At 35.5% G+C, this 24,100-nt stretch overlaps 2 protein-coding genes and 1 long non-coding RNA gene across 4 annotated transcripts; 2 read left to right on the top strand and 1 right to left on the bottom strand.

The window, feature by feature from the left end:
* Window positions 1-3,411: 3,411 nt before the first annotated feature.
* On the top strand, window positions 3,412-6,571 carry LOC143460871 (uncharacterized). Its single transcript, XM_076958533.1, has 4 exons — window positions 3,412-3,784; window positions 4,068-4,551; window positions 5,294-5,412; window positions 5,550-6,571. Exons 1-4 carry the CDS (start codon window positions 3,559-3,561, stop codon window positions 6,221-6,223), a joined length of 1,503 nt encoding a protein of 500 aa, XP_076814648.1. The 5' UTR covers window positions 3,412-3,558; the 3' UTR covers window positions 6,224-6,571.
* Window positions 6,478-7,151, bottom strand: LOC143460872 (uncharacterized). The gene is made up of 3 exons (XR_013117969.1): window positions 6,804-7,151; window positions 6,653-6,720; window positions 6,478-6,549 (listed from the first exon to the last, which is right to left on the bottom strand). It is a non-coding gene; the product is annotated as an uncharacterized LOC143460872 (long non-coding RNA).
* A 1,560-nt stretch (window positions 7,152-8,711) lies between these two features.
* LOC143459674 (TLC domain-containing protein 4-like) lies at window positions 8,712-18,366 on the top strand. 2 transcript variants are annotated; one of them, XM_076956903.1, is made up of 8 exons: window positions 8,712-10,662; window positions 10,919-12,160; window positions 12,376-12,465; window positions 13,928-13,986; window positions 14,072-14,172; window positions 15,717-15,790; window positions 15,869-16,027; window positions 16,235-18,366. In XM_076956903.1, exons 2-8 carry the CDS (start codon window positions 12,012-12,014, stop codon window positions 16,365-16,367), a joined length of 765 nt encoding a protein of 254 aa, XP_076813018.1. In that variant the 5' UTR covers window positions 8,712-10,662; window positions 10,919-12,011; the 3' UTR covers window positions 16,368-18,366. The 2 variants fall into 2 exon arrangements, with proteins under 2 accessions (XP_076813018.1, XP_076813017.1); XM_076956902.1 differs by having other exon boundaries at window positions 8,712-12,160.
* Window positions 18,367-24,100: the final 5,734 nt, after the last annotated feature.

Here is a 24,100-nt window from a genome sequence, read left to right as displayed (position 1 = left end):
AAAACACATGTCGTCATAGCTGGGCAACATTCATTAAAAATTTTGATGCTTACGCTCTTCAAGCAAAAACCAAACGCCACTTCCACTCAAGCTCTTGAATATAAAATCAGTGCACTCATTGTACACATCATTGTAGTTGAAACAAAGCTAATGTTGTCATTTCTAAGCATTTTCAAAAAACAATGGCATTTGCATGCTGTAATGCAAAACTTGTTTTCCATTGTACATCATGGTCATCATTTCCTAAAGGTTTAAGATTTTCAGGGACAGCGCAAGCAGATTAATAGAAGCAAAAAGTGAGCTAGCTGATGCAATAAAGAATTGTCCTACGTCCGGGAGGTTTTACTTGAAATATAATTCTGGTATCACACAATAGATGCTAAAGTTAATCATTAATCATCATGCTTATGCATTCACAGATTCTACTTTTGTTGAAGTACCGAACTTTTTCTCAGCCCTTACAGATGGGAGGTAAGCAGCGAATGCCACTAGCAGTATGTTACGACCTATCCTACTAATGGTGAATTACGCCAGGCCTCTACTTTCTACACCACCACAACATAATAACTAATCTCAAAACAGACAAACTCTTATGATTTATCAAAACAAAGCATGTTCAGAGTGTTTTTTGTCAGTGATATTGAACGGAAAACAAAAATCACCGGTGTTGTATCGGTATGCAAGGACAGCACGTGGTAGTGGACTTTTGCAACAGACGATGCCAACAATTAATAATGTACAACTTAGTTACATTAGGCATTCCAACATACCATAAACTTAGACTGCAGAGTTCGGCATAGGCACACTCAATACTGCTATTCACGAGCCTCAGTGCTGCACTTAAGGTGCGTTATTTTGCATTTAACGATTTGGACAGAACTTATTGTGCACTCAATTTTCAATTGATTTAAAAATTCAATCAGTCAAACTGTGTACAAGCTGTATTACAGCATAATTGCCTCCAAAATACACAGGTTCACTTGGACTGTAAAACTGAATTAAAAGTTTTTTCAAGTTGTGCATCTACTTAGGTGATAGTATTTCAAACATATTTTTTAAAAATTGCTGCAAATAAATCACAAATTTTCACATTAATCTTCAATGGGCAGATGGTTTTATTTTACATTATTATGGACATTGTCATGTGATAATAAAGTAAAACATACTCTCTACATATCCACTGGGTATCGAACATAAAACTTGCATTATTGTGTGTCCAAAACTCTTACCATTCGGCTACCGAACCGACGAATACCGGTATGTCAGACATTGCAACAAAATGTCATAGAAATGTCCTACATTATAAAAAGTTTAGTCAATTTCTGCTAAATGGTATCCTGTCGTTTATAGGCTATTTTGCAATTGCTTGTGGAGGAATAAAAAATGAAATGTTTACTGTTTATATAATTGTCGATGGAGGCTGAAACACGTAAAGCAAAAACAACACACAATGCCAAGCTTTTTTGTCTTCACGCCGATTTATAATAAATAAATAAACAAAGAAAAGTTGGCTGTTTTGAAACCAATTCATAATAAATAAAAAAACAGTTGAGGCTGCAGTAGTTTAGTGCATGCCATCACGGTCTGTATTTCATGGCAGGATTCGCCGAGATCTCGGTTGTGCAGACGCACTAACACAATTGTGCAGATATGCGACGGCTAGCTAAGTGTTCACCTATTCAAAGAGATTTAAACACATAAGTAGAAACTTCTCTTTTGCGCATGACGTCATGTTTGTTTCTTTTATTCTCTTGGAGCATATTCTACTTTCTCCACGGTCACGGTTCACTACATAACAATAAACATGCAGACGACGACAATGATTTTCAGATCTGTTTGCTGCTGGAACAGATTAGTCTTATTATTACGGTGCAGTTGTTGGGATCCAATAGGTGTTAATTTTAATTGAAATTAATTAATGAAATCAGGTGAGAGTTTTAGGTTCAGCAATTAACTTAGTTTCAGTTCCTTGAACTGATAATGCTGCTGTTTTGTATCAAGGCATGGCTTAGCCTACTTGAGTTGCGCGGAAAGATTTTTTCGTTCACCACATTTAACACTAGAAGGACGGGGCGCGTCAATTGACGCATTTTCAACCTAAGTTCATCTGTAACTTTTAAGTGGTGCGTCGCACAACCGTGATATTTCCTGACTTTTCCTACATTAGTGTTAGGTAACTAACCCATGAATATGAAGTTTTTATTTTACCGGTAGATATAATTAACGTGGTCACTACCTAGAAGGACGGGGTGCGTCAATTGACGCATTGTTACTTCACACTACAAAAACCAGTTCTCGCAATAGAGAGCATTGTTTTCTTTCTGCTGATAATTACAGGTTTATCGAATTAGGTCACAGTTGCCAGCACAGGGGTGAAACAAACGTGTTGACAAACTATGCAAGTCGACTTTTCCGCAAAACAGAGTAGTTTCGTCACAAGCGCAGCCTAATATCGGAATTTTTGAAGTTTATCGAAGCGTAAGTGTAGTAAGAGTTTCTTAGTTAGATAAATTCGTCGGGTCGGTGGTTGCTCGTGGCGTGACAGGAGGGCGCAATTTCCCTGTGAAGAGTTTGTGGGGGAATTCGTGGGGATGTCCGATGTTTTCCCAAACCATGGCAAGAGACAGGTTTCTGGAGCTCATACGATTCCTTCGCTTCGATCTGAAGACGGAAAGGCGTAGGAATCTATTGCATGATAAATTTGCACTCGCTTCACAACTTTGGAACAGTTTTATATCAATCTGCCAAAAAGCACTCATTCCACAGTGGAAGATAACTTTGGATGAGCAACTATTGCCGTGTAAGGCACGCTACAAGTTCATCCAATATATGGCCAATAAACCAGACAAGTTTGGTCTAAAGTTCTGGCTGGCTGGCTGGCTGGTCGGTGGCTGACGTCGAAAACAAATATTTATTCAACGGTTTTCCTTACGTTGGAAAATATGACGCAAGGAGCCCCCAAGGGAGTGTGCCCACCGACGTTGTACTAAAACTCATGGCTCCGCTTTTTCAAGGAGGTTACAACGTCACTTGCGATAATTTTTTCACCTCACTTGACCTGGCGTTGCGACTTGCGGAAAAGAAGTGCAGCCTCGTAGGGACAATGCGCCAGAACAGGAGAGAAGTCCCGAAAGAGTGCAAGAAGAAAAAGGAGTTATGTGAAACAGAAGTGTTTAGGCACAACGGCTTGTATTTTCAATGCGATTGCTTTTGTTAATTAAAATGGACATAGCGGACATGCGATAGAAGTAGTTTTTTCGGAGCAACAGCACAGTTTTCTCAACAAAAAACGTTAGATTTGCGCCGTTTTGACCTTTTGCGTCAATTGACGCACTCCGTCCTTCTAGGTATACGAAAATTGCCGTCCTTCTAGTGTTAAGGTAAAAATAAAATGAATGGATGAAAAATTTAGATAGACCGAGTCATATTGTATTGTTTCATCTGCGCATAAAATTACGCTCCACGCGCAGAATAAAAACTTTACAGATTAAGACTCAATAGTACAGGTCTTATGTTGCAGGCTTTGAGTTATTGAAATAAGCTAAATAGTCTGAAATAATGGCAAACTTGTGCTGTTTACCAATGTGCAACAACAGGTCACCTGCCGTGACTCTGTTTAAGATACCTTCGAGAAAATTTGTAAAAAAGGAGAAGGAAAGCTGGGCAGAAAGGTTGGAGTGTATCGTGCTGGCTTGCAGAAGCGACGAGCACATAAAAAATCTATTTGCTCGAGATGCTGTGAAAATGTGTGAAGTGCATTTTGAAAGATCTGACATTGTTTTAAGTAAAATTTGTTTTACATACACTTACATGTAGTGTAACTAGTGTATTGAGGAAAGATATTTAATGTAATGGCATATCTAGCGTTTGATGCAGTGTTTGTTTTCCATGAGATGGTTTGATGCAGAACTTCATTAAATTTACTAGCGAGTGAGCACAGCATAACACTGCATCTGTAACAAGCTATTAGTGCAAACCTTCACTGTGGTTTCAGATTAATATATGTACCATTGCAAGTATCAAAATTGAAAATGTTCATGTATGCACAAATAAGAGTTTTTTTGCAGAGGGTTCCCGTAAAGAATTACGTGAAGGAGCAGTACCCACTTTGTCTTTGCCTAAGCTGACTTTAGCGCAGGTACATTCAAGAAAGCCGCTGAAGAAGCGTATCTTTGAAACAAAAGTACATTTCAAATCTGTTGCGTCCTTGAAATCTGCTCGCTTGCCGGAAGGTTGGCAGAGGTCATTTGAAAACAAAAATCTTGTTTTTTCTTTTTATGATGGCTGTGATCAACCTAAATACTCGATTGGAGTATTATATGACATGTCATTAAGGATATGCTATTATGGCTGGAAAGCACCTCGCTCAAGTTGTATTTACTCCCTGGACATAACTACTCAAACACTACACGGCACCATAAAAGATATTGAATCGTTTTCAATATGTTCTGGATTGTATAATTCTGGAAGTGGCCTGCCACACATGACCACCAAATCTATGACACCATTCAGTTCTGAAAATGCACCAACAGTTAGGAAACTTGCATACAGGTGAAACTAGTTTTTCAATTGTGCCTATTGCATTTGTTACATAAATGAAATTCATCATTATTTAACATTGAATGAATCATATAGAGTGGTGGGATTCAGCCGGTTCGTGCGAACCGGTTCTTGGAATTTTAATGACATCTGCGAACTGGTTGTTAACAAGCATATGTATAAGCTTATGTGTATGTCGGTAACGGGTCAATATGGCATGCTGCTAGTGAGAAAAGGAAATTTTAACATATTTCAATCCCACCGCTGACCATATACTTATTTTTGGTAACACTGATAATGCATTGCACTTAAAGTGTACAATGTATCTTAGGCATATTTTGTGACTTTTCTTGTTAAATAAACCAAATTTCTTGTTGTTAGAAATGCAAGTTGTGAACTTTTTCTCAAGGAAAGTGGTCAGTGCAGGAGTTGTTGTAATGTAGATGAAAAGGAGGGACGGCTCAACCAGAAAAGGCTAAATTATTACCATATGGTTAAAGATCAACCTTTAAAACGATCAGCACAGCCAACATTTAACCTACCATCTCGAATTACCTCCACCTTTACTGCTAATGAAATTTGGTGATATTGCAAGCGCCTATGAAGAATTACGACAAAGTGGCATTTTACGACTACCAAGCTCACGCACCCTAAATGACTATCGGTAGCGTATGGGTTCTGTTCTCTGCAATTTGGCTACTACTAGCTACCTACGAGCAATTGTTTTACTTGCTCACTTTTGTACTGTTTTCAGAAACGTTTACTGCACTGCACCTGGCATTCAAGATAATGTTTTAGAAGAACTGAAATCCAAAAGTCTCAGTCTAGCATCACATGAACGATTTCTTGTTATATCAATCGATGAAATGAAAGGTGAAACTTTTCTTGGTATTTTTAACACTATTAATCACACTGTGTAAGATTCTTATTCATGCTTTATGACAAAACAATGACACAAGTTATTAACTGTATATGCACGAGATATAGCCTGTTGCTTATTTTGTTTACAGTGAAAGAAAATATTGTGTATAATGCAGCAACAGACCGAATAATAGGATTTGTTGATCTGGGTGTCGACAGACAATACAATAATGAAGCTCCTGCCACACATGCCCTACAATTTTATGGTAGGAGTATCCTCAGCAATTTTTCCCGGCCTATTGTCTTTTATGCCACCAAGAATACAAAGGCATTTCACTTGGTTAGCATGTTCTGGGAAGTGGTTGAATCCTTGGCCGGATGTGGTTTTACAGTCTTAGCACTTGTTGCTGATGGTGCATCCTGCAATCGAAAATTGTTCCAATTGCTCAATAATTCCAATTTGACCGTCCCCTACAAGTGCATTAATATTTATCAGCCAGAAATGCCTATTTATTTGATTGGTGACCCTCCACACTTGCTTAAGACAGCCTGTAACTGTGTGAGATCCAGCCGTCCAGGTGGAGCTAGAATGATGAAGTACAATCAACATTTCATTTTGTGGGAGCATTTTTGCCATGTTCCCTACCTATTTGAAAGTTCAGAGTTGAGAAGTTGCAAGTTGACTGATGGCCATTTTTCCCATAAGAGTTACGCAAAAATGCGGGTTTGCTATGCCGCACAATTGCTCTCTGGAACTGTCTCCAGTTTAATGAAGAGTCGTGGTGGAGAAGAAATGAAGATGAGTGCGTGGTTTGATGAATAAGATGAATTCTTCGTCTCGGGTTAACTTGTGTAATGTCAAGTGTTTCCCCTTTTTGTTGTGTGCAACAGTGGTAACGTGTGATAAAAATACATCAAACAATTTTCGTGTTAAACATAGTGACAATTTTCTTGGCAAGAAAAATAGTGATGGGATGCACGTAATTCCATCACAGGAGAATTTATGAAACAGTTCATCCGGTGAACTGTACGAAGAAAATAGCTTCATAAAATAGTTAACCGCATCTGCAGTTAGATCTGTTTTAACGCCACCCACTGTTTCCCACCATTCCATCAGCTTTTCTCTTGTAACATTATTGCAAGAAGATTCTGCAAGACAAGTGTAAAATTAAGTTTGTTTGATTTTTTTAATCGGAATCTGCCAATGATAGAGCTCCAAATGAAATAAGTTTCAAACAAAAAACAAATATACCGTGAGCAGTTTTTTGATGAGCCAGCAAAGTTTCATTACTTGTGCAGTTATGCAAACATTGTCCACATCTGCAAATAAATATTTTCATTATCAGATTAAATGACATCAATATATCAGTACAGCATTTCTTCAAATATTCATTACGACTTACATTAATTTGTTGTTTTGCTTGGCTGTTTATTATAAATTGGCGAGAACGTACGCTCTGGGTGACCGCCATACAGGACAAGCTCAACAGCAGTTGGCTAATTGATTAATAGGCATATCGTATCTTACATGAAGTTTGCTGCATCGTCTTCTGGGTCACAATCTATTTCAATAATTAACTTCAAATTGACATCCATTAGATCTCAACAACTGCACCACAATAACAAGATCTGAAATCAGACTTCCAGTAGCCTATTTTAATGACACAACACCTGCAACATAAGGCCTATGCTAATGAGTTTAGTTGCTAATTGCCTGGTCGAAGAGAAATGTGGGGAACGAAAAAATCTTCCCGCGCAACTAGTAGGCTAAGCCATGCCTTGATACAAAACAGCAGCATTATCAGTTCAAGGAACTGAAACTAAGTTAATTGCTGAACCTAAAACTCTCACCTGATTTCATTAATTAATTTCAATTAAATTTAACACCCAATGGATCCCAATAACTGCACCGTAATAATAAGACTAATCTGTTCCAGCAGCAAACAGATCTGAAAATCATTGTCGTCGTCTGCATGTTTATTGTTATGTAGTGAACCGTGACCGTGGAGAAAGTAGAATATGCTCCAAGAGAATAAAAGAAACAAACATGACGTCATGCGCAAAAGAGAAGTTTCTACTCATGTGTTTAAATCTCTTTGACCTATTCAACCTTTCTTCGGTGCATTTCTTAGCTAACACAGTTTGTAAGTAGGCTAGGCTTTACAGATTTTATAATCCATCTATATAGGATCTGGCTATATAGGCCGGATAAATTTTCCTAATCGGAATCCAGATATGGGCAATCGTTAAAGCTTGGTTGAATCCAGCTTTAGTTATTCGTCACGCTTCGATTATTTTAAACATATTCACATTTGTGCTTGTGACCTTTTCACTGCTATGATAATGTCCTTACTTTACTTTGCGTCTTTTGTGCAAAGCGTTGTAGCAATTGGACTAGCCGGCCACTTGATAATATCCAAAGAGTTGTGACTCAATAACACCGCCTTGAAAGAAACTTAATCTAACCATTGTTCATTTTTATCATATGGATAGGCCTACATTATTCTTGCACGTTTTAAGCCTTTGGACCTTGATTGCTTTTTCCAGCTCATTGTTTGCGAGTGGAATTAATAATTGTTATTTTATGTTATTTAATGTTAGCATTTTTTCGTTCTTCCACAGACAACGACAAAAAATAAAAATACAATACAGCACGAACCTGCCTCTCTTAATCACTAGACTGGACAAGACGAACGTAGATTGCGAAGTTTCTTTTTGCTTTCTTTTGTCAAATGTCTTTCATCGAACCTGCTAAGAATTCATTTGGGATGACATCACTTGTGTTCTCAAGCTGGCACGGCATTTTCGCTATCATCAGTATAATTTAACATGACCATCATATCGGGTCTTTCTCATTAATGTTAGCATTGCACGTTCCCAATTGCACTAAAAAACAACAGGCTATAATAATTGGTGATGTCACGAGAAAGTGTTAGCAGGTGCTTAGTTAATATTGCCCTTGAAAAGTCTGCTGCTATTTTGTTGTGGACTAAACAAGAAATACGCTAACAAACAATCAATGAACGTGATCTGTGATTGTTTTCCTTGAATTGTATATATTGTGTGTCTGTTCGGAAAAGAGAAAATGAAAGTAGTTCAAACAAAAATTTTTTATAAGATATAGGGAGAATCTTTGTTAAACCACAACACCATTATGTGAATAATAGCTTTAGTAATAATAGCATAGCAGCATTGTACAATATACATCTGTGAAAGTAATAAAATTGTGGTTTTGTATTAGGGGATTTATCCGTTAAGGTAAACGTTGCTGGTTCCTTGTCAATTCAGTAGTTACTGAATTTAGTATGGAATATGTTATTTTACAGGTTGTCACAATTTCACCGGAAAAAATCGTATGTCAAAGATATTTTTCAGGGTTTGTTGTAAACTTAACTTAACTTAAATTTTATAACATAGTAACCTAAACCTAACGTAAATTTTTCTTTTAATCTAAATTTAACATTATTTGAACTTAACCCTATATAAATACTGAACTAAATTAAATCAAATTTTTGCATACCCATTCTCCTAACCTAACCGCCTATCTTTTTAAAGTGAGTATTTCATCGTAAGTAGGTCGCACAGCTCATAGCTAAAAAAATTAAATCCTTGCGACATGGAGGTCAAACATAGAACAATCTTGAAAGTTGTTTTTACCAAGGGCACCTTCTATTTCACTTTCAGCCGGTTACCGAATTTGGAAAAACGCTATTTTGGTAAACGGCTAACCAGCTACACAATTGGTATTTTCTTACTTAAACTAAACACTTAATTTAACGACGTTGTTTAATGAAGTAGGTAAAAGGAATACGATAAACAGCAATTATGCTATTCTGCAAATTGAAATGTATGCTAATTTCAACTTAGAACCACATACTAATTTTCCCAAAGTGTAAATTACCCTAAAACTAATCCCCTCTGACGCAAACTCTCATTTCTCTTCTTTAAATGACTAAGCTAGTTTTCGAATTGAAATAAATGCTAGTTTACAATTAAAAATCACAGCTTTTTCCAAAGTCTAAATTAATTTAAAACTTATCCCCTCAGACCCAAAATCTCACTTCTCATGACTCAAGTAATTAAAAAAAACTTTGGAAAAACAATAATAAAATAACGGCAAGAATCAAACCTGAAACCTCTAGCATACAAGCCCCAACATTAACCACTACTCCACCGCAATACCTACCACATTACTGAAAATCTGCCGGTCACCATATTGTGATTCTGCAACTTTGGTGAATGGATGCCGGTGAAATAGCCACTTCTTTCACTAAATTGTGAACGTTAAATTGTTGAAAACGCAAACACCTGTCGCTAAATTGTGTACACTGTTGAAAAAGCCTTGTAATGCCTTTGGCAACTTTCTGCTGTACCGTAGTGTGCCGCGGGGAACCATTTGGGAACCACTATACTAGACAACATATTTTTGAATTAGCTTGTATTATAGTATTATCGTTTGCTTGTCAGATAATTTTTGCTGGTAATTGCAAATAAGTAAATAGGGTATTGGTGGGTCAGCTAGCTGATTAGTTACAATTAGAAGTATGTTAGCCAACTCAAACCTCAACAGCTGTATAGAGACCTGAAAAGTGATTTTAAAAAGTTAAATTGAAAAGTAATTCTCATTTACAGTAGCAATCGAAGTTGCAGCACAAGTGGGTTACTACTTGCTACTCTGTACAAATTCAAAATACTGAATATAAATAAATAATTAAAGTTGTTTGTTCAAAAATAACATGTGTTCAAAACAAAGAAAACGTTAATTTGAATGATAAAATATGCGATAGCAAGGAAAGAAATCGTTAAATGTGGTTTTATAGATATATTTCTGCTCAGATTGTCTAATTTGTTTCAATAGACCATTGCTTGTTTGTGGGTTGCTTGGTTTTTGCAGTTCTATACTTTTTCTAGACTTACGTTATTATTTTGGTGAGCTGAGGGCTGCAGGTCCCACCTTAATCCACTACGGCTCACATAAAGTATTTATTACTGGTATTGCAAAAATCATGAGTTGACTTGACCGAATTTCCCAAACTTTGGAATTCCTTGCCATCGATAATATTTCATAGAAAAATTTGCTGATTGCCGGAGTACTTTTTCAGAATCTTTTTTTGGCTAAATTGCTTTTTCTGATTATTGCTTTTTATTTTGCAGAGCTGTATGCAAGTACTAATTTTATTACTCCAGTACAAGTACTTAGTTTAAAAAAACATTCAAGTAAAAGCACCAGGCCAGGTTGCAAGTACGAAGTACTCAGCATAGGTACTCAAATACTTTATTGTAATATAAAAGCTACAGAAGACTTGTTTAATTCCTTCATTTTTAGACATAGTTGCCTAATATAATGATCAAAAGGGTAACAGTGTAAAAAATTTCGGATAGATGACTATGTGATGAGAACTGCACAGTGTTTATTAAAAACCTTTTTAACTAAAAAACTGTTAAGTAAAATTTAAATAACACAAGTTTCAAGCATTTCATTCTCGGTTGTAAACTGTATGTTCTTGCTCATATTCAGTGTTTAGGAAAAAAGAATTGGTCAGATTTTGACTGTTTTACTTTTTTGCGTGATTCACCGTGCAATCAAGCTCAGCCAACAAGGACCACTCTTTGACTTTGATTAATCCCTTCCTCAAGTTTCTATGGCCATCAGCATATTGTGGCTAGTTTGGTCTGCCACCTAGTCCTCCATAACAGTGTATTGCCATGTGTCAAGCTGTTGCAATAATTTGGGTGCATTTATAGAGAGAAAAGTGTTATTTTTTTGTTTCAATCAATATGCTCTAATAAGCTGTTTCATCTTTAAACTAATATACTACTAAACAAAATTGATTGTATTTAACTTTCTTTTTTGAGTAATTTGCTTTATTTAGCTTGTTACATATCCATTGATTTCCTCACTCTCAGAGACCTACAAAAGTTGTAATTGTACAAAAAATATTAAAATAAATCCCCACTGGCGTCATACAACACGATTTTAAAAGCTATCTAAATAATGTATAATATTATTTCATCATAAAAAGTTGCAAATTCGCACTGGTGCCAAGCTGTGGTTCTATATTATATAATTAGTAAGCAACTTGTTGCTTGTTAACTGTGAATTAAATGATTATGAAAATATGGGCCTACGCCCTACAGTAAAATGTTTATTTGAGTATCAATTTATGAAGCAAACCGCATATTGTACATGGACATGGACCATGCAACCAAAAGTCAAAAAGACAAGTGTCCAAAAATTGACCATTGCTTTTTTCTTGAAAACTGTATAAGGCAGGAGTATTCAGTAAAGGAGAATAAATGTCTATACTTGCATGACTTACCTATAACGCACCCAATTCAGTAGTATAAACATATCTCATCGCACAATAGAGAAACTGCTCTTGTGTTGGAGTTTGCCATTCTCGAGGGTGCTCTACTAAACGGTTTTTACTGTATACTGTAACTCAGTGTAGATCTGTTTTTGGCTTAATTTGTTGTATTAATTTTACTTGTATTATTACTTCAGTTTGCTGAGCTTTGATTTAACTTGATTTGATTTGTACAGCCTTAAATGATGTATGAACAAAGACAATAGGTGTATTTTTTGAGATCACATTCAGCTTAGACTGAAAATGATTGACAAATATTCTGCTAGCTTAGTATTTGCAAGTTTCGTTGTTTTCTTTGTTGTTTTTCGAAAAATAAGTGCAGTCTTATCACAACGGTACTTTCCAACATACAAAAGATTCACTGACATTGAAAAATTGGAGTGGAATGACAGGTTAGTAAGTTGGATCTGATACGTGCAAAATTTTACCTCCATAGTAAAAGGTCAATGTGCCTTGCGTTATTTTATATGAAATGCTTATACACTGTTTAAAATTTTAAATTATCTATGCTATATGAATAACAATCAAACTAAAAATAAAAATTGTTAATTAAGTTTGATTGATTAGTTAATTAAGTTTGTTTAATGTATAAATTTCTTGTTTGCAGGAATAATTCAACAGCACACGCAATTATTTCATTTACCCTCAGCAGTGCAGCTTTTATTTATGATGAGGAAGCTTACAATGACCCCTTGTGGTAATATAATTTGTAGATAACTTTATATCTAGCTAAGCTAGGGCCATTGAATTAAAGTGATGTTGGGTTGTATGCACAACTAGAATATCCTTAATTTGATTTCAGAAGTACAGTACAAAAAATGTCATTGATGTTAAAGCAGTAGAGATTTTTGATGTTTAGCAGTATTGATAATGTATAGATGTTTTAAAATCAGGACTTTGACTTGCTTTAACAGATATTTGGCAATTCTTAATCTTAGAATAATCTGATTTTACCATAGAATGTGATGAACTAGGACTTCTTGAGGGGGTATTCCCTAATAAACAACCAAAATAAACCGTTGAATATTAGGTATGTGCTAAATCACATTTGAATCCAATTACAAAATATGTCTATCAATCATTTTTGTTATTTTCTTGAATCCAAATTGTGCAAGCAGCTTTTAGCAGAGTCATTTATTTTGTATGCAGTAAGAAATCAAAAGTAAAATGTTCAAGATTTTGGTTGCATGTTTAACGGTTGAGAAAATTTTTAACAATTTGGTTTAAACTAAAAGTGGGTTGATTAATTACTTTCCATCATCAGCAAGGAAACATTCATACCAAGCATGTTTCTTTGGCTCGTGAGGAAATTTGATAAAATGAAATGAGCATAGTTTGTTAATTTTGACTGTATTTGGTTTTGCACGAATATCAAAAAAATGTTTGATTTAATTTTCACATATTGAAATCTTTTTCAACTTGGCAGCATCTATTGAACACCGCGCATGCATTAATAAAATGTTAGACAATGATTAAGTGTTGAAGAAAAACAATGTTGTTTAGTTCACACTTCACAGACTTTGTTTGAAATTTTCTGCATACACTTTTTATCTTGTATCCCTGGAACTGTCAAAGATAATATCGCACCCTCTGTTTCGTATAGATGACTAGTTTTAGATGGGTTACCTGAACCTCATATAATCTTTGACTCGGTAACATCGGAAACTTTATGTGTCTTATTTATTTTTATAATAATTTAATTAGTGCATGTGTTTTCTGATTAAAAATAATTTATTTTTACCATCTATATCAGGGGTGGCCAAACTGCGGCTCTCGAGCCGCATGCGGCTCTTTGAGCCTTTGATTGCGGCTCTTTAATGAATTATCATTGTTGAATTAGACATGCATTTTCCCGGTCAAGACGAGTTGTTTGATCAGATTATGGAACAATACGTTCTGTCACACGTAGTAACAATGGACTCATTGTTAGTAATAAACAAATTACACACCAAAAAGTACATTATTGTACAGAAGTGTGCTAACTTGTACACTGTAGTTAAGTAAACTGTCAGATTGAATCTGTATGTCAAATTCGTGTTTTTTATTGTGTTTGTGTTGTGGCTCTTTTAAAACTGGAATTTGTTATATGCGGCTCGAGCATGAAGCAGGTCTGGCCACCCCTGATCTATATACTTCTATAATCTGGGTATTTTTTTTAGGTCAAAATCGTGGCAAAGTCATGCAGTTTTGTCCATAAGTGTTGGTTATTGTTTAGCAGGTAGCATGATAATTGATACAATTTGATTTCCTGGTGGTTGCAAATGATTCACATATGTTATCTTATTTTATTTCCCTAATTACAGATGCAGTTTTCATGCTATTGTATTTACCTACAACGCTGGATGGATATTGGGGTTCTCTTTTACATCATTTCTGCATGCTTGTGACTTATGGCACTGCTTTGGTATGTTGCTGTGGTCAATGTATATCACTGCCCTAGTACTGTTTAAAATATTTTACTGACCAATGGACACAAAACTATTACATTAAAAATGCTTACTACGTTATATACGTACAAATTACGCATCACTACCACAACAAAACTTTAATATTTTAATATCAATATTATCCCAGTTTACTAATTTTACCTAATATTTTTCTTGTGTATGTCAGTAATTGCCAAGGTAAGTTTCTCAGAACCCTTCGCCAAAAGTTCTGCGTGACAGAGACAAATCTTGGGGTAATCATGCTTTAGTAAAAATCCCATTAATTAGCCAAGTTATGTGGTTTTATACAAATTGTATTAGATCTCATAAACTTGGCCAGGTTGTATTATAGCTGTCACTTATTATTATATTTTTAGTAAATTTCATTTGCTAAATGTTTAATTGTCCGTTTTGGCGGGTTCGTTGAATGCCCAAAGTATCTTGGGGAGTTCTGTAAATGAAAACGTTTGAGAAACTCTGGCATATACAATTGGTTTTAGGTGCAAGTTTAGATTGATAACAATATGAAATAGAGATCTGGAAATAAGTTTACTATCTTGTCCCTGCCCATACGATTTACTATGAATAAAACCTGAATTTATAAAAGTGTGTAGCTCAGGGGTGTCCAACCTTTTTGGCCAAAGGGCCACATGCGATTTACGAATGATTGCGCGGGGCCACTTGAGTGTTTACTGCTAATTTCTAATTAAAACCCTTACACCAAAATTCTAATATTAGTAATACGTATTATCCTCTTTTACAATTATAAGAACAATAAACATACCAAGATATAGTAAATTCAATAAAGTTTTTACTACACGTCGACATTTCAATGTGAAGTTTAGCACTGTTTTTCTCTAACAAATTTGGCAATATTCGGTGAGATGGACGATGTAGCATTGCGAAGCGAGTTTTCCATATGGCTGTTAGAAGTTAGTAAACAAACAATAAATGCAAATTTCTCGGAATGTAAGTTCGCCATAAATTACGTAGGCGATTCAGTTGATAATAATATAAGTCATTTCGACAAATAACTGCGCGGGCCACTCACAACCTTCCCACGGGCCAAATGTGGCCCGCGAGCCACGGGTTGGACACCCCTGGTGTAGCTAATGCCCAAAATTGGCACTTTTAATTTGTGGTTTGCAAACAATCTTGCCCAAAATTTAAAAGTAACCGCCTTGAAATTTGAAATTCACCCTTTTTGTCTTTGTTCGGCGTTTTTTTGTTGTTAGTGTTCAATATTGTCACATTTGAGCAGCAGTGTTTGTGTTGGAGCGAGGATTTGTAATTCTGAAGAGCTGTTTGATATTATTTTCAAACTTTTACTATGTTTTATTTGCATATTACTATTAATTTCTTTCATTTTTCTTTCATTATGAAGACATTTAAAGAACATTAAGTTTTACAACTTACTTCCCTGTTTATGCTGAGTTTATATTAGTATTAGATATATGCTAAACTTACAAGTTATCTTTATACAGATTTATAAAATGTTAAAATTTTTTATTATTTCTGTTAGGTATATAGTGTGTATGTTCATTTTTGCATTGCAAGAACTATAGCAGAGTTTTCTACTCCATTTGTAAATACCCGGTAAGTTTTTAAGCTGCAAAATCATACTGCAAATCTTCGACCCTTATTAACAGATAATTTTATTTTTGTTTGACGTAGATGGATGCTTTATATGTGTAAACAACAAAATTCTAAGGTTTACCTTGTCAATGGCATTATGATGGCTCTAGCTTTCCTGATTTTTCGAATTTTGGCAATGCCATATTGTTATGGGAGAATGTATGAACAGTACTATTACCACCCTATTGATTTTGCAAGGTAAAGTTAATCAACATCTCTTGCTTTAAATCTTTCTTTAGCATAGAACTTACTGAAAAACTTAGCAATATTCATCGTCATGAACGAGCAATTAATTAATAAATTACTTTTTGTTTTCTACTGCAATATTACAGTTATTGAGTCAATTCTAGATCTAGTTAAATTTGATTGGCCTTTAGCTGTTTACTAAACATATTTTCTTTTTAGGCTTGGTATCTTTCCACTGTTGCTGGTTTTTGCAATCATTGTGGATTTCTTAAACATTTTCTGGTTTAAAAAAATTATGAAGGGAATTATGAAATATATGATGGTACCCAATTTAAAATCAAAGGAAACTTAGTGAAGAATGTTATTTTTTTTCCATGTTCAACCAGCCATTGACTTGTATTGATAACTACAGTAATTAGAAAAAAGTAGTTCATATGTCTTGGAATGTGGATATAATCTTTTCCCTTTATCTAATCTTTGTAGGACAATTGAATAATGCAGCCTACATTGTCAATTTCCAGGTCGCTAATTTCTTTAGCCGATACATAAGATTTAACATGTAAAAGCATTTTAGGATTATTGTTTTCATTAGCTTGACATCAGCGAAACGAAAGTCATGTAATGCGCCAAGTGCTTTGTGTGCGCCCTTATTAAACCATAGGCCATTCTTATCATCTTTTTAGGTTTCAAAATGTTTTTTACGGATTAATTATGCACTACTGTGTAAAACGGTTAAAATTAGTTTTTATGCCGCTAAACATTTCTTCTCTCAAGAGAAAAAACGTAAGTGTGCATGCATACCGTATTTTACAGAGCTGCATACAAATACTAATTTTAGTACTCGAGTAAGTACTGTTAAACAAACATTCGAGTGCAAGTACTAGGCTAGATGGCAACTACCAAGTACTCAACATAAGTACTCGAGTACTTTACTGTAATTTCTTAAAATATTCATTTTTGAACATAGTAGGCGAATACAATGATTAAAGTGTAACAGTATAAAACAAAACTTTGGATATATGACCGTACATAACAGACTATAACTTAAGCTTATATATTGATAAACCTGTTTAAGAAAGATCATTACGCAATAACCAATTAACTTCAAAAATTAACGAACAAGTGCCAATTCAAGTATATTAAAAAGAATCAAGTACATCCGCTGGTAGATTTGTATTAGAGTACCACAAAAATGGTGCTACATCCGAGTCAAGCAAAGCAGCTCTGCTATTGTATTCTTTATCTTAGAAGATACATAACGATAATCAGGATAAAGTAATCAAGTAATAGTAATTTTCAATCCTACATAGCTCGAAAGCTTGCCGTTTTGTTAATCTATGGAATGAATCATAATTTTGCTGTTGATGTCTATTGTTCAAATGTGCAATTTTACTTCATTATCTTAGTTTAGTGTATGGTTTATGGCCTCTCTTTAGAATGATATCCTTTAGAAAAATATGATTTGTTACTTTAAAATAGCTGTGATTTTCTTCATTTACTCGTATTGATAAATCATCTTGTGTATGTTCTATCTTTTATTTTAACCTAGTAAAATCACTCTTGAAAACAACTGTGATAAAGCAGGCTTTCAAAACAAGTATTCAATAGTGGTTGTTTCGCCAAAAACCTTTGCTTCAAATGTTTGTGAAATCGTATTAGTATATTCTCGAATGTAACCCATTCTATCATACATGTGTGATTGTGGTGAAGTTTACACATGCTTGTCAATATGCAGTGGCGAAGAAGTGACAGTCGGACAAGACTTTTCTGGTTTAAATTTGTGAAAATCCTACCAGGCCTTAACTTTTAAAAAAGTTAATGCAATATTACACTATACTGTTATCAGTATCAACAGTCAATTAATTATTATTATTTACTCGTGTTTATTGTGTTGCGCTTGTACTTCATACCTTTGAATCATTCCGTAAATTTAACGTTCGGGCCTAAATCGGAATTCAAAAATTATTGTTAGTTTCGTGCCATAGATAAATGTTTTTGTCCCTATTCCATCTTTACAGTGATGTATTTCAGCGAAATTAGAAAATAGCAAGGGCTTTTTTTCACTTTGCTTTTGGAATTTACGGTGTAACTATCACCTCAGTACTATCTCTGTAATTTATAATGTCACAGGTTATATTTTTCAAAACAGAGTTTTGTGAAATATTTAAGATGTATTTTTCCCAGCTCTGCTTGCAAGACCATATGCTTCGATGACCAAATTTAAAAGCGAAATATCAATTTCGTATAAGCAAAAGAACTTCCGGATTGAGTTTTAATTTATTGTTATATTCAGAGCCATTCCTGACCAGGAAGATTCTCGCCATACCTATAAATTATTATTGCACAATTTATTAGTCAAAACTGTGCTACTTTTCGTGCAAACCCAAGTTAGGCCTATTTCATAGAAATTTGTCAGCTTATCGAGCTCATTTCGACAGTCGATCTACTGCAAACTGTCGCTTCAAAAAACTCAAAACATGGTCATTGTATATACAGAGCAAATTTAAAATGATGAACTAATCGAAACAGATACAACAGATTGAAAGACCTACTTAAATGTGTACAAATATTACGAGGTGTTAGTTAAACAAGCACAGCAAATTTGTGTTACGTGCTTTGTGCATCTTGGTTTCAAAATTTTGGTCACGATTTCCAAAGCAGGTAACTTTATGCGTAGTCGGTCGGTTTTGGCATGGCAAATATTGCGTTCTCATTTCTAGCAATGTTTTTACTTTAGTTTGCTACCCTTTTTTATTTATTTGCAGTGGTCGTCGTACTATTTTAATATTTTGTATAAGGAGCCTCCAAGCTAAAGAAATACTGGTGAAAAACTGGTCGTACGTAATATTTAGGCCCCTCAGTGAGGTTTCTTTTGTTAGTTTGTTACCGAAGGTTTCACTATAGACGATTTTCTCTTCCAAAGGTATATAGCCGACTGTTTGTTAGATTAAAAATTCGGCGGAGGTCCAACCTAGTAAAATCGGTTACGCAATTTGTATTTTCCTACTTCGGTAAATGGTGACCTGTGAAGAAGACACTTATTTTACCGGTCGCCGTTTAGCAAAGTAGGTAGCCTAATTACGAATACCGTAAACGGTAACTACGCTATTCAGTGAATTGAAATGTATAACTTATAAATTTTCAACTTAGACCGATGTAGGATATTAATTTTTTCAAAGCGTAGGTGAACCTAAAACTACCCAAACTTTCACTTCTGTTGATTAAATAACTAAGTTAGGCTGTGAATTCAAACACACGCTATTTTCAACTTAAAAAAATATTTTTCCCCTAAGCCCAAACAAAATTAAAAATAATCGCCTCCAGCCCAAACTCTCACCTGTCATGACTAAATTAGGTCAAAAAGAAAATTTAAACAAAAAAGAAGTCAAACAGTAGCAAGATGCAAAACCAAGACCCCCAGCATACGAGCAGATTGTTAACCGCAACGCTTTCTTCTCTCATCTAAAACGAGAGCCATAAACCCATCAAAGAAAATCTGCTGTTCACCATATTGTGATTCAGCAACTTCGGAGGTTCCATGACATTTGACCGCGGGAAATCGACCGCGAACAAACTCACCGGGGACAACTGAACGTGACGTAAATTGACCGCGAACAAACTGACCGTGATGTAAATTGACCGCGAACAAACTAACCGGGAACAGACTGACCGGAATGAAAATTGACCGGGAGGTAAATTGACCGTGCAAGTGCTGAATTGTTTCATAATTTCATCAAACAACTCGTCTAGACCGGGAAAATGCATGTAACAATAGGAAATCTATGAATAAAGGTGAAAAACCCGTAGGGTCACCCTACACCCTACAAGGGGCCAACAAACCCTACGAGTGGCAACCTTGACTGCAATACACATACTAAATTGGCTGGGATTAAAGCTGATGCGCGACTAGATAGTGAATTAGAATTTTGACCTTTTGACGGCCAATTTGTCGCCGGTTAATTTGATCGACGGTTAATTTGATCGCCGGCCAATTTGTTGCCGGTCAGTTGACCACTACCAGTTGTTGCCGGTGAATTTGTTCACGGTCAATTCACGTGATCCCAACTTCGGACGGCAGTGAAATAGTTACTTAAAATTTTTTATGGTAAACTTTTCCTTTAGCCTATCATGTTTGAGTAATTCGGTCTAGTGCAGAAGTATGCTAATGTCACAGTTTTTATCCTCTCACTTTGGAAAGCTTTTGCATGACTTTAACTTTAAAATGATTCTTCAACGCACGAGTCCTTCGTCTGGAAAGTAGGGCAGTTCCAACCAGAGATCGTGCGTGCAAAGACTCAAAATTTGTTATGCATTGAAGCTTCAAGTTTTTATTTGTTTGGTTTAAATCCTAATTGGAAAGTTTTTTTTATTGTGCCGGATAAATCCGCCAATAAATGTAATAGTGAAACCTACAAAACTTAGGTTAAAAAAACGAATTTAAGCAGACGAACAGGTGGTGTGTTCCAGCAACAGATGGTTGAAAGTTGCTTCAATGCTGTCCATCAGTGGATGGAAAAAGCCAACCCACCGTAAAGAAACTTCATCCCAGACAGGAGCCCGTTTTCTGGTGGCCTTAACACTATTGAATTGCGTTGTTGATGAGCCGGAGTTTGTACAGCAAACATCTACAGTAATGATGATTTTTGGAAGATGTGATGACAATGCTACTCGTTGAAAGATGGAATGGAACATCGACAGTGATATACGAAGATAGATACCAATTTACTTATTTTGTTCCGTAGTCTGATAAAATCACATTTACGGTATTATATTTCTGTCTGGTGTCATTGGCAAATTACTTTGATAAATCATATGCAAAAGATATGTTATTATAACAAAATATCGAGTTATAATTGTTTTAATTCACAATTGAGAATGCTTCATAGAAAGCGTATTATCTTGAGCTATATTAATCAAGACTGTTTTTGGGAACGTTGAGATAGCCTATTCTGTTTTAGCTGGTTTCTTTCGTTTTAATGTTATTGTGCTGATAAAGTGTAGATTAGATCACAAAATAATGCTCTCAACCAGGCAACAGAAACGGGATTTTGATAGGCCTACTTGGAATGGTGTTTCTTTTTGTGGGGTTTTATTTTTCCCATCCAATGTGCACAATAACAACTCCTAACTATGCCCTCGACGTTTCCCTTAATTTAGCGTTTTGATGTAAATACTTATAGCTTGTGTGTTTTCTGGTTTAATGTGGTTTCGTTTAATTTTGATATAATTACATTCTGAGTTTGGTGGTCTCCTTTCATCGTTTTAGCACCACTATTAATCACACGTATTGCACGTTTTAAAAGTTTAGGGTTTTTCCGCTTTTTCCCGCTTTTGTGACTGTGTGTGTAGTGTACACTACTTACTGTTTGACCATTCTACAACGAGGTTGGAAATACAATTACAATACTGTATAATAGACCTACCGCATTTTATTCTACAGTTATTTTATCTGATCTGCAGGAGAAAATTCCTACGGCTAATTAATTGCTTCAGAATAAAAATAAAACGTTGGTGTGCGAACTGGTGTCTACAACGGTTTTTCTAAGGTTGCATTGTGATAAATCTGATAATTTGCGTTGGCCAACTTTTTGTCAAATGTTTCGCATAAGCTGGAACCTGTTCTTTGCGCAAGCCAAACTTTACAATCAGCTGTAATGAATCGTGAATGTATACTACAGGTATGCTACTTGACACATAACAGTAACACCCATTAATGTTGCATGCCGGCTTTGTGGCTATCAACCCAAAAGCTTAGCAAGGTGACTGGAGAAGTTGATGCTGTTTTGCGGCTATTCCTCGATACTGACGAATCATATCTTAACGGGTGAATAATTGCTGGTTAATAATTGTGCTATGAAGTATGAATGACTTTCATAGGGTCAGATAAACACAAATTAAATTCCGGTTGTTTTATTAATTCAACCGTCTGGGGTTAAAACCCGATATCTACGTGGTCACTACGAACTAACTTACTACATCTTTCACTGTATAAAAAAATAAATAACGACGAATTTTTCGTTAACAACTTGGTACAGTACAATGACAAAACTTGGTAGGCCTAATTATAATTATAACTGGCATTGACACACTAGTGACTAGTCCCTTGACATACAAAACAAGTGAGACAAGAGTATTCGGACGTGTCGCAATCATACGTTTCTTTTTCAGCCATAGACCAAGGTAAAAAAAGTAACGACCGTTCTGCCCTTTCCCGTGGTGACAGCACGACTTTGATGCCCCCGAAAAGTTAAATGAGTTTGGAAGTCTGTCGGCTATAGTTGCTGCTATATTGAATGTCATGTTTGCTCATGCTCGTGTAAATGCATAGCAATAGCGATCAGAATTCTATTACAACACCTAGCTGTCAACGTTGGTACATTCTTGTTGTCTTTTAGATCAATCCAGCTTAGATTTTGTCGTTAATTTCGGCACAAAGTCGGCTGTTCTTACTATCTTGATGTTGATGTCGGCATTAGAACTTCAAAAACACTTGGTAACTTCCTTTCTCGCTCAAAAATCTCAGCGATTCCGATCGATCCTCACTCGGGGCACTTTTTATAATGAATCTTAATGTATAGCCTACTGCATTACTTGACATATAATAATAACAGCCATCAATGTTAGATGCCGGCTTTGCGGCTGTCATTCCAAAAGCTGAGCGAAATGGATGGTGAAGTTGATGCTGTTTCGCGGATATTCACCCTTACTGACGAATGCCGCCTAGGACAACCGCATTGGTGGATGGCACTGTAATATTTCAAGTGGCACAGTCTACATTCACGATGCGTTACATAATAATTGCTAATTAGTAGTTGTCCTAGAATGGACTTATACATGGTCAGATAAACATATATTAATTTCTAGTTGTTTTATTAGCTCAACCGTCTGGGCTAAAAACCCGACATATACAAGGTCACCAACAATTACTACATCCTTCACTGTTGAAAATTTAGGTATCTAAGACGAAGATAAAATACCTCTTAAATATCGAGGGTAAACAGTTATGTGAGTAACTTAATAACTGTGACCGTTACGTCACACAGCCTAGTCAGTTGGGAAATACTGGCTTTACTTTTGCACTCTCACGGTTTGACTGGGAAAGAATTATAACTTAAGGCAGGGCTTCTCAAATTTTTTTCGCAAAATGTAATTTTGAGGTTGTGAAACAAATTCAATTTTAATAAATTGAATTGTTTTTTGTTAATTTTTGATTCGCTTTGTTTTTTTCATTATGCGGTTCTTTTATTACTGCAGGCTACATCTACTGTACTTTGATGGATTGTATGCATTTGTAGGATTTTGCCAGAGATAAAAACACCACTTCTGGTTTTTAATTAGAAGTTTATTATTTTATTGTCTTTAAAGTGTAGTCTACCCATTAAGGGGTCGCATAGAAATTTCTTTTCTAGAATGGGATCGCAGAACTAAAACGTTTGAGAAACCCTGGCTTAACCCTATCCATACCGGGCTCGCGACTTTGCCATTTTCACTAGGTGTGGCCGACACCGCACACACATTTTCAATCGTTAGTTACTCGAAAACTATACGTCGTAAACTGATCGAATTTTGACAGGTTTGTAGCAAAAACATCTGGCTTCCTGTATACATCATAATTGTAAAGTAAAAGAAAGTGAATTTAGTGTAAATTAAGTATTTCCACAAGTGATACATTTCTAGAAATGTTTCTTGTTACGCCGCCCCACCGCTGTGCGGAAAACCAGCTGACCGCGAGAAGAGAACGCAAGAGAATAGTTAGTCGAGTTAGTGGTGATTAAATGAGTTAACGAAAACGATTCGCTTCAATGCGGAAAGAGAGAAAATTTATGAAAATATGACAATATCTCAAAAATTACAAACTCAAACTTTATAAAACAAACATGGACAGATAGCTGAACATTTTTTAGGAAAAGTCACCAAATTTCAAGTTTCTACGGCAAACAATGCAACTGTACGCCACGTTTTTCTGTGACTGTGTGCGGGAGAAGCCAAGTCTAGTGTAAATAGGGTTAAAGTATCACTGAATAACTCTGTGCACGACTTAATCTAGACCTACAGCAGTTCAGCCTAGTGTGCAGAAGGAACGAT

This window comes from Clavelina lepadiformis, chromosome 5 (assembly GCF_947623445.1).
Source record: "Clavelina lepadiformis chromosome 5, kaClaLepa1.1, whole genome shotgun sequence".
Classification (NCBI taxonomy): domain Eukaryota; kingdom Metazoa; phylum Chordata; class Ascidiacea; order Aplousobranchia; family Clavelinidae; genus Clavelina; species Clavelina lepadiformis.
This window is presented reverse-complemented; position numbering and strand designations above follow the sequence as displayed.

What these genes read in the sequence shown, in the direction of transcription:
- LOC143459674 (XM_076956903.1), top strand. Translation starts at nt 12,012, where the DNA reads ATGATTGACAAATATTCTGCTAGCTTAGTATTTGCAAGTTTCGTTGTT. An exon ending in ACTCCATTTGTAAATACCCG is followed by an intron (nt 15,791 to 15,868) that starts GTAAGTTTTTAA and finishes TGTTTGACGTAG; the next exon opens with ATGGATGCTTTATATGTGTA. An exon ending in CACCCTATTGATTTTGCAAG is followed by an intron (nt 16,028 to 16,234) that starts GTAAAGTTAATC and finishes TTTTCTTTTTAG; the next exon opens with GCTTGGTATCTTTCCACTGT.
- LOC143460871 (XM_076958533.1), top strand. Translation starts at nt 3,559, where the DNA reads ATGGCAAACTTGTGCTGTTTACCAATGTGCAACAACAGGTCACCTGCC. An exon ending in AAGATCTGACATTGTTTTAA is followed by an intron (nt 3,785 to 4,067) that starts GTAAAATTTGTT and finishes GTTTTTTTGCAG; the next exon opens with AGGGTTCCCGTAAAGAATTA. An exon ending in GTTAGGAAACTTGCATACAG is followed by an intron (nt 4,552 to 5,293) that starts GTGAAACTAGTT and finishes TACTGTTTTCAG; the next exon opens with AAACGTTTACTGCACTGCAC.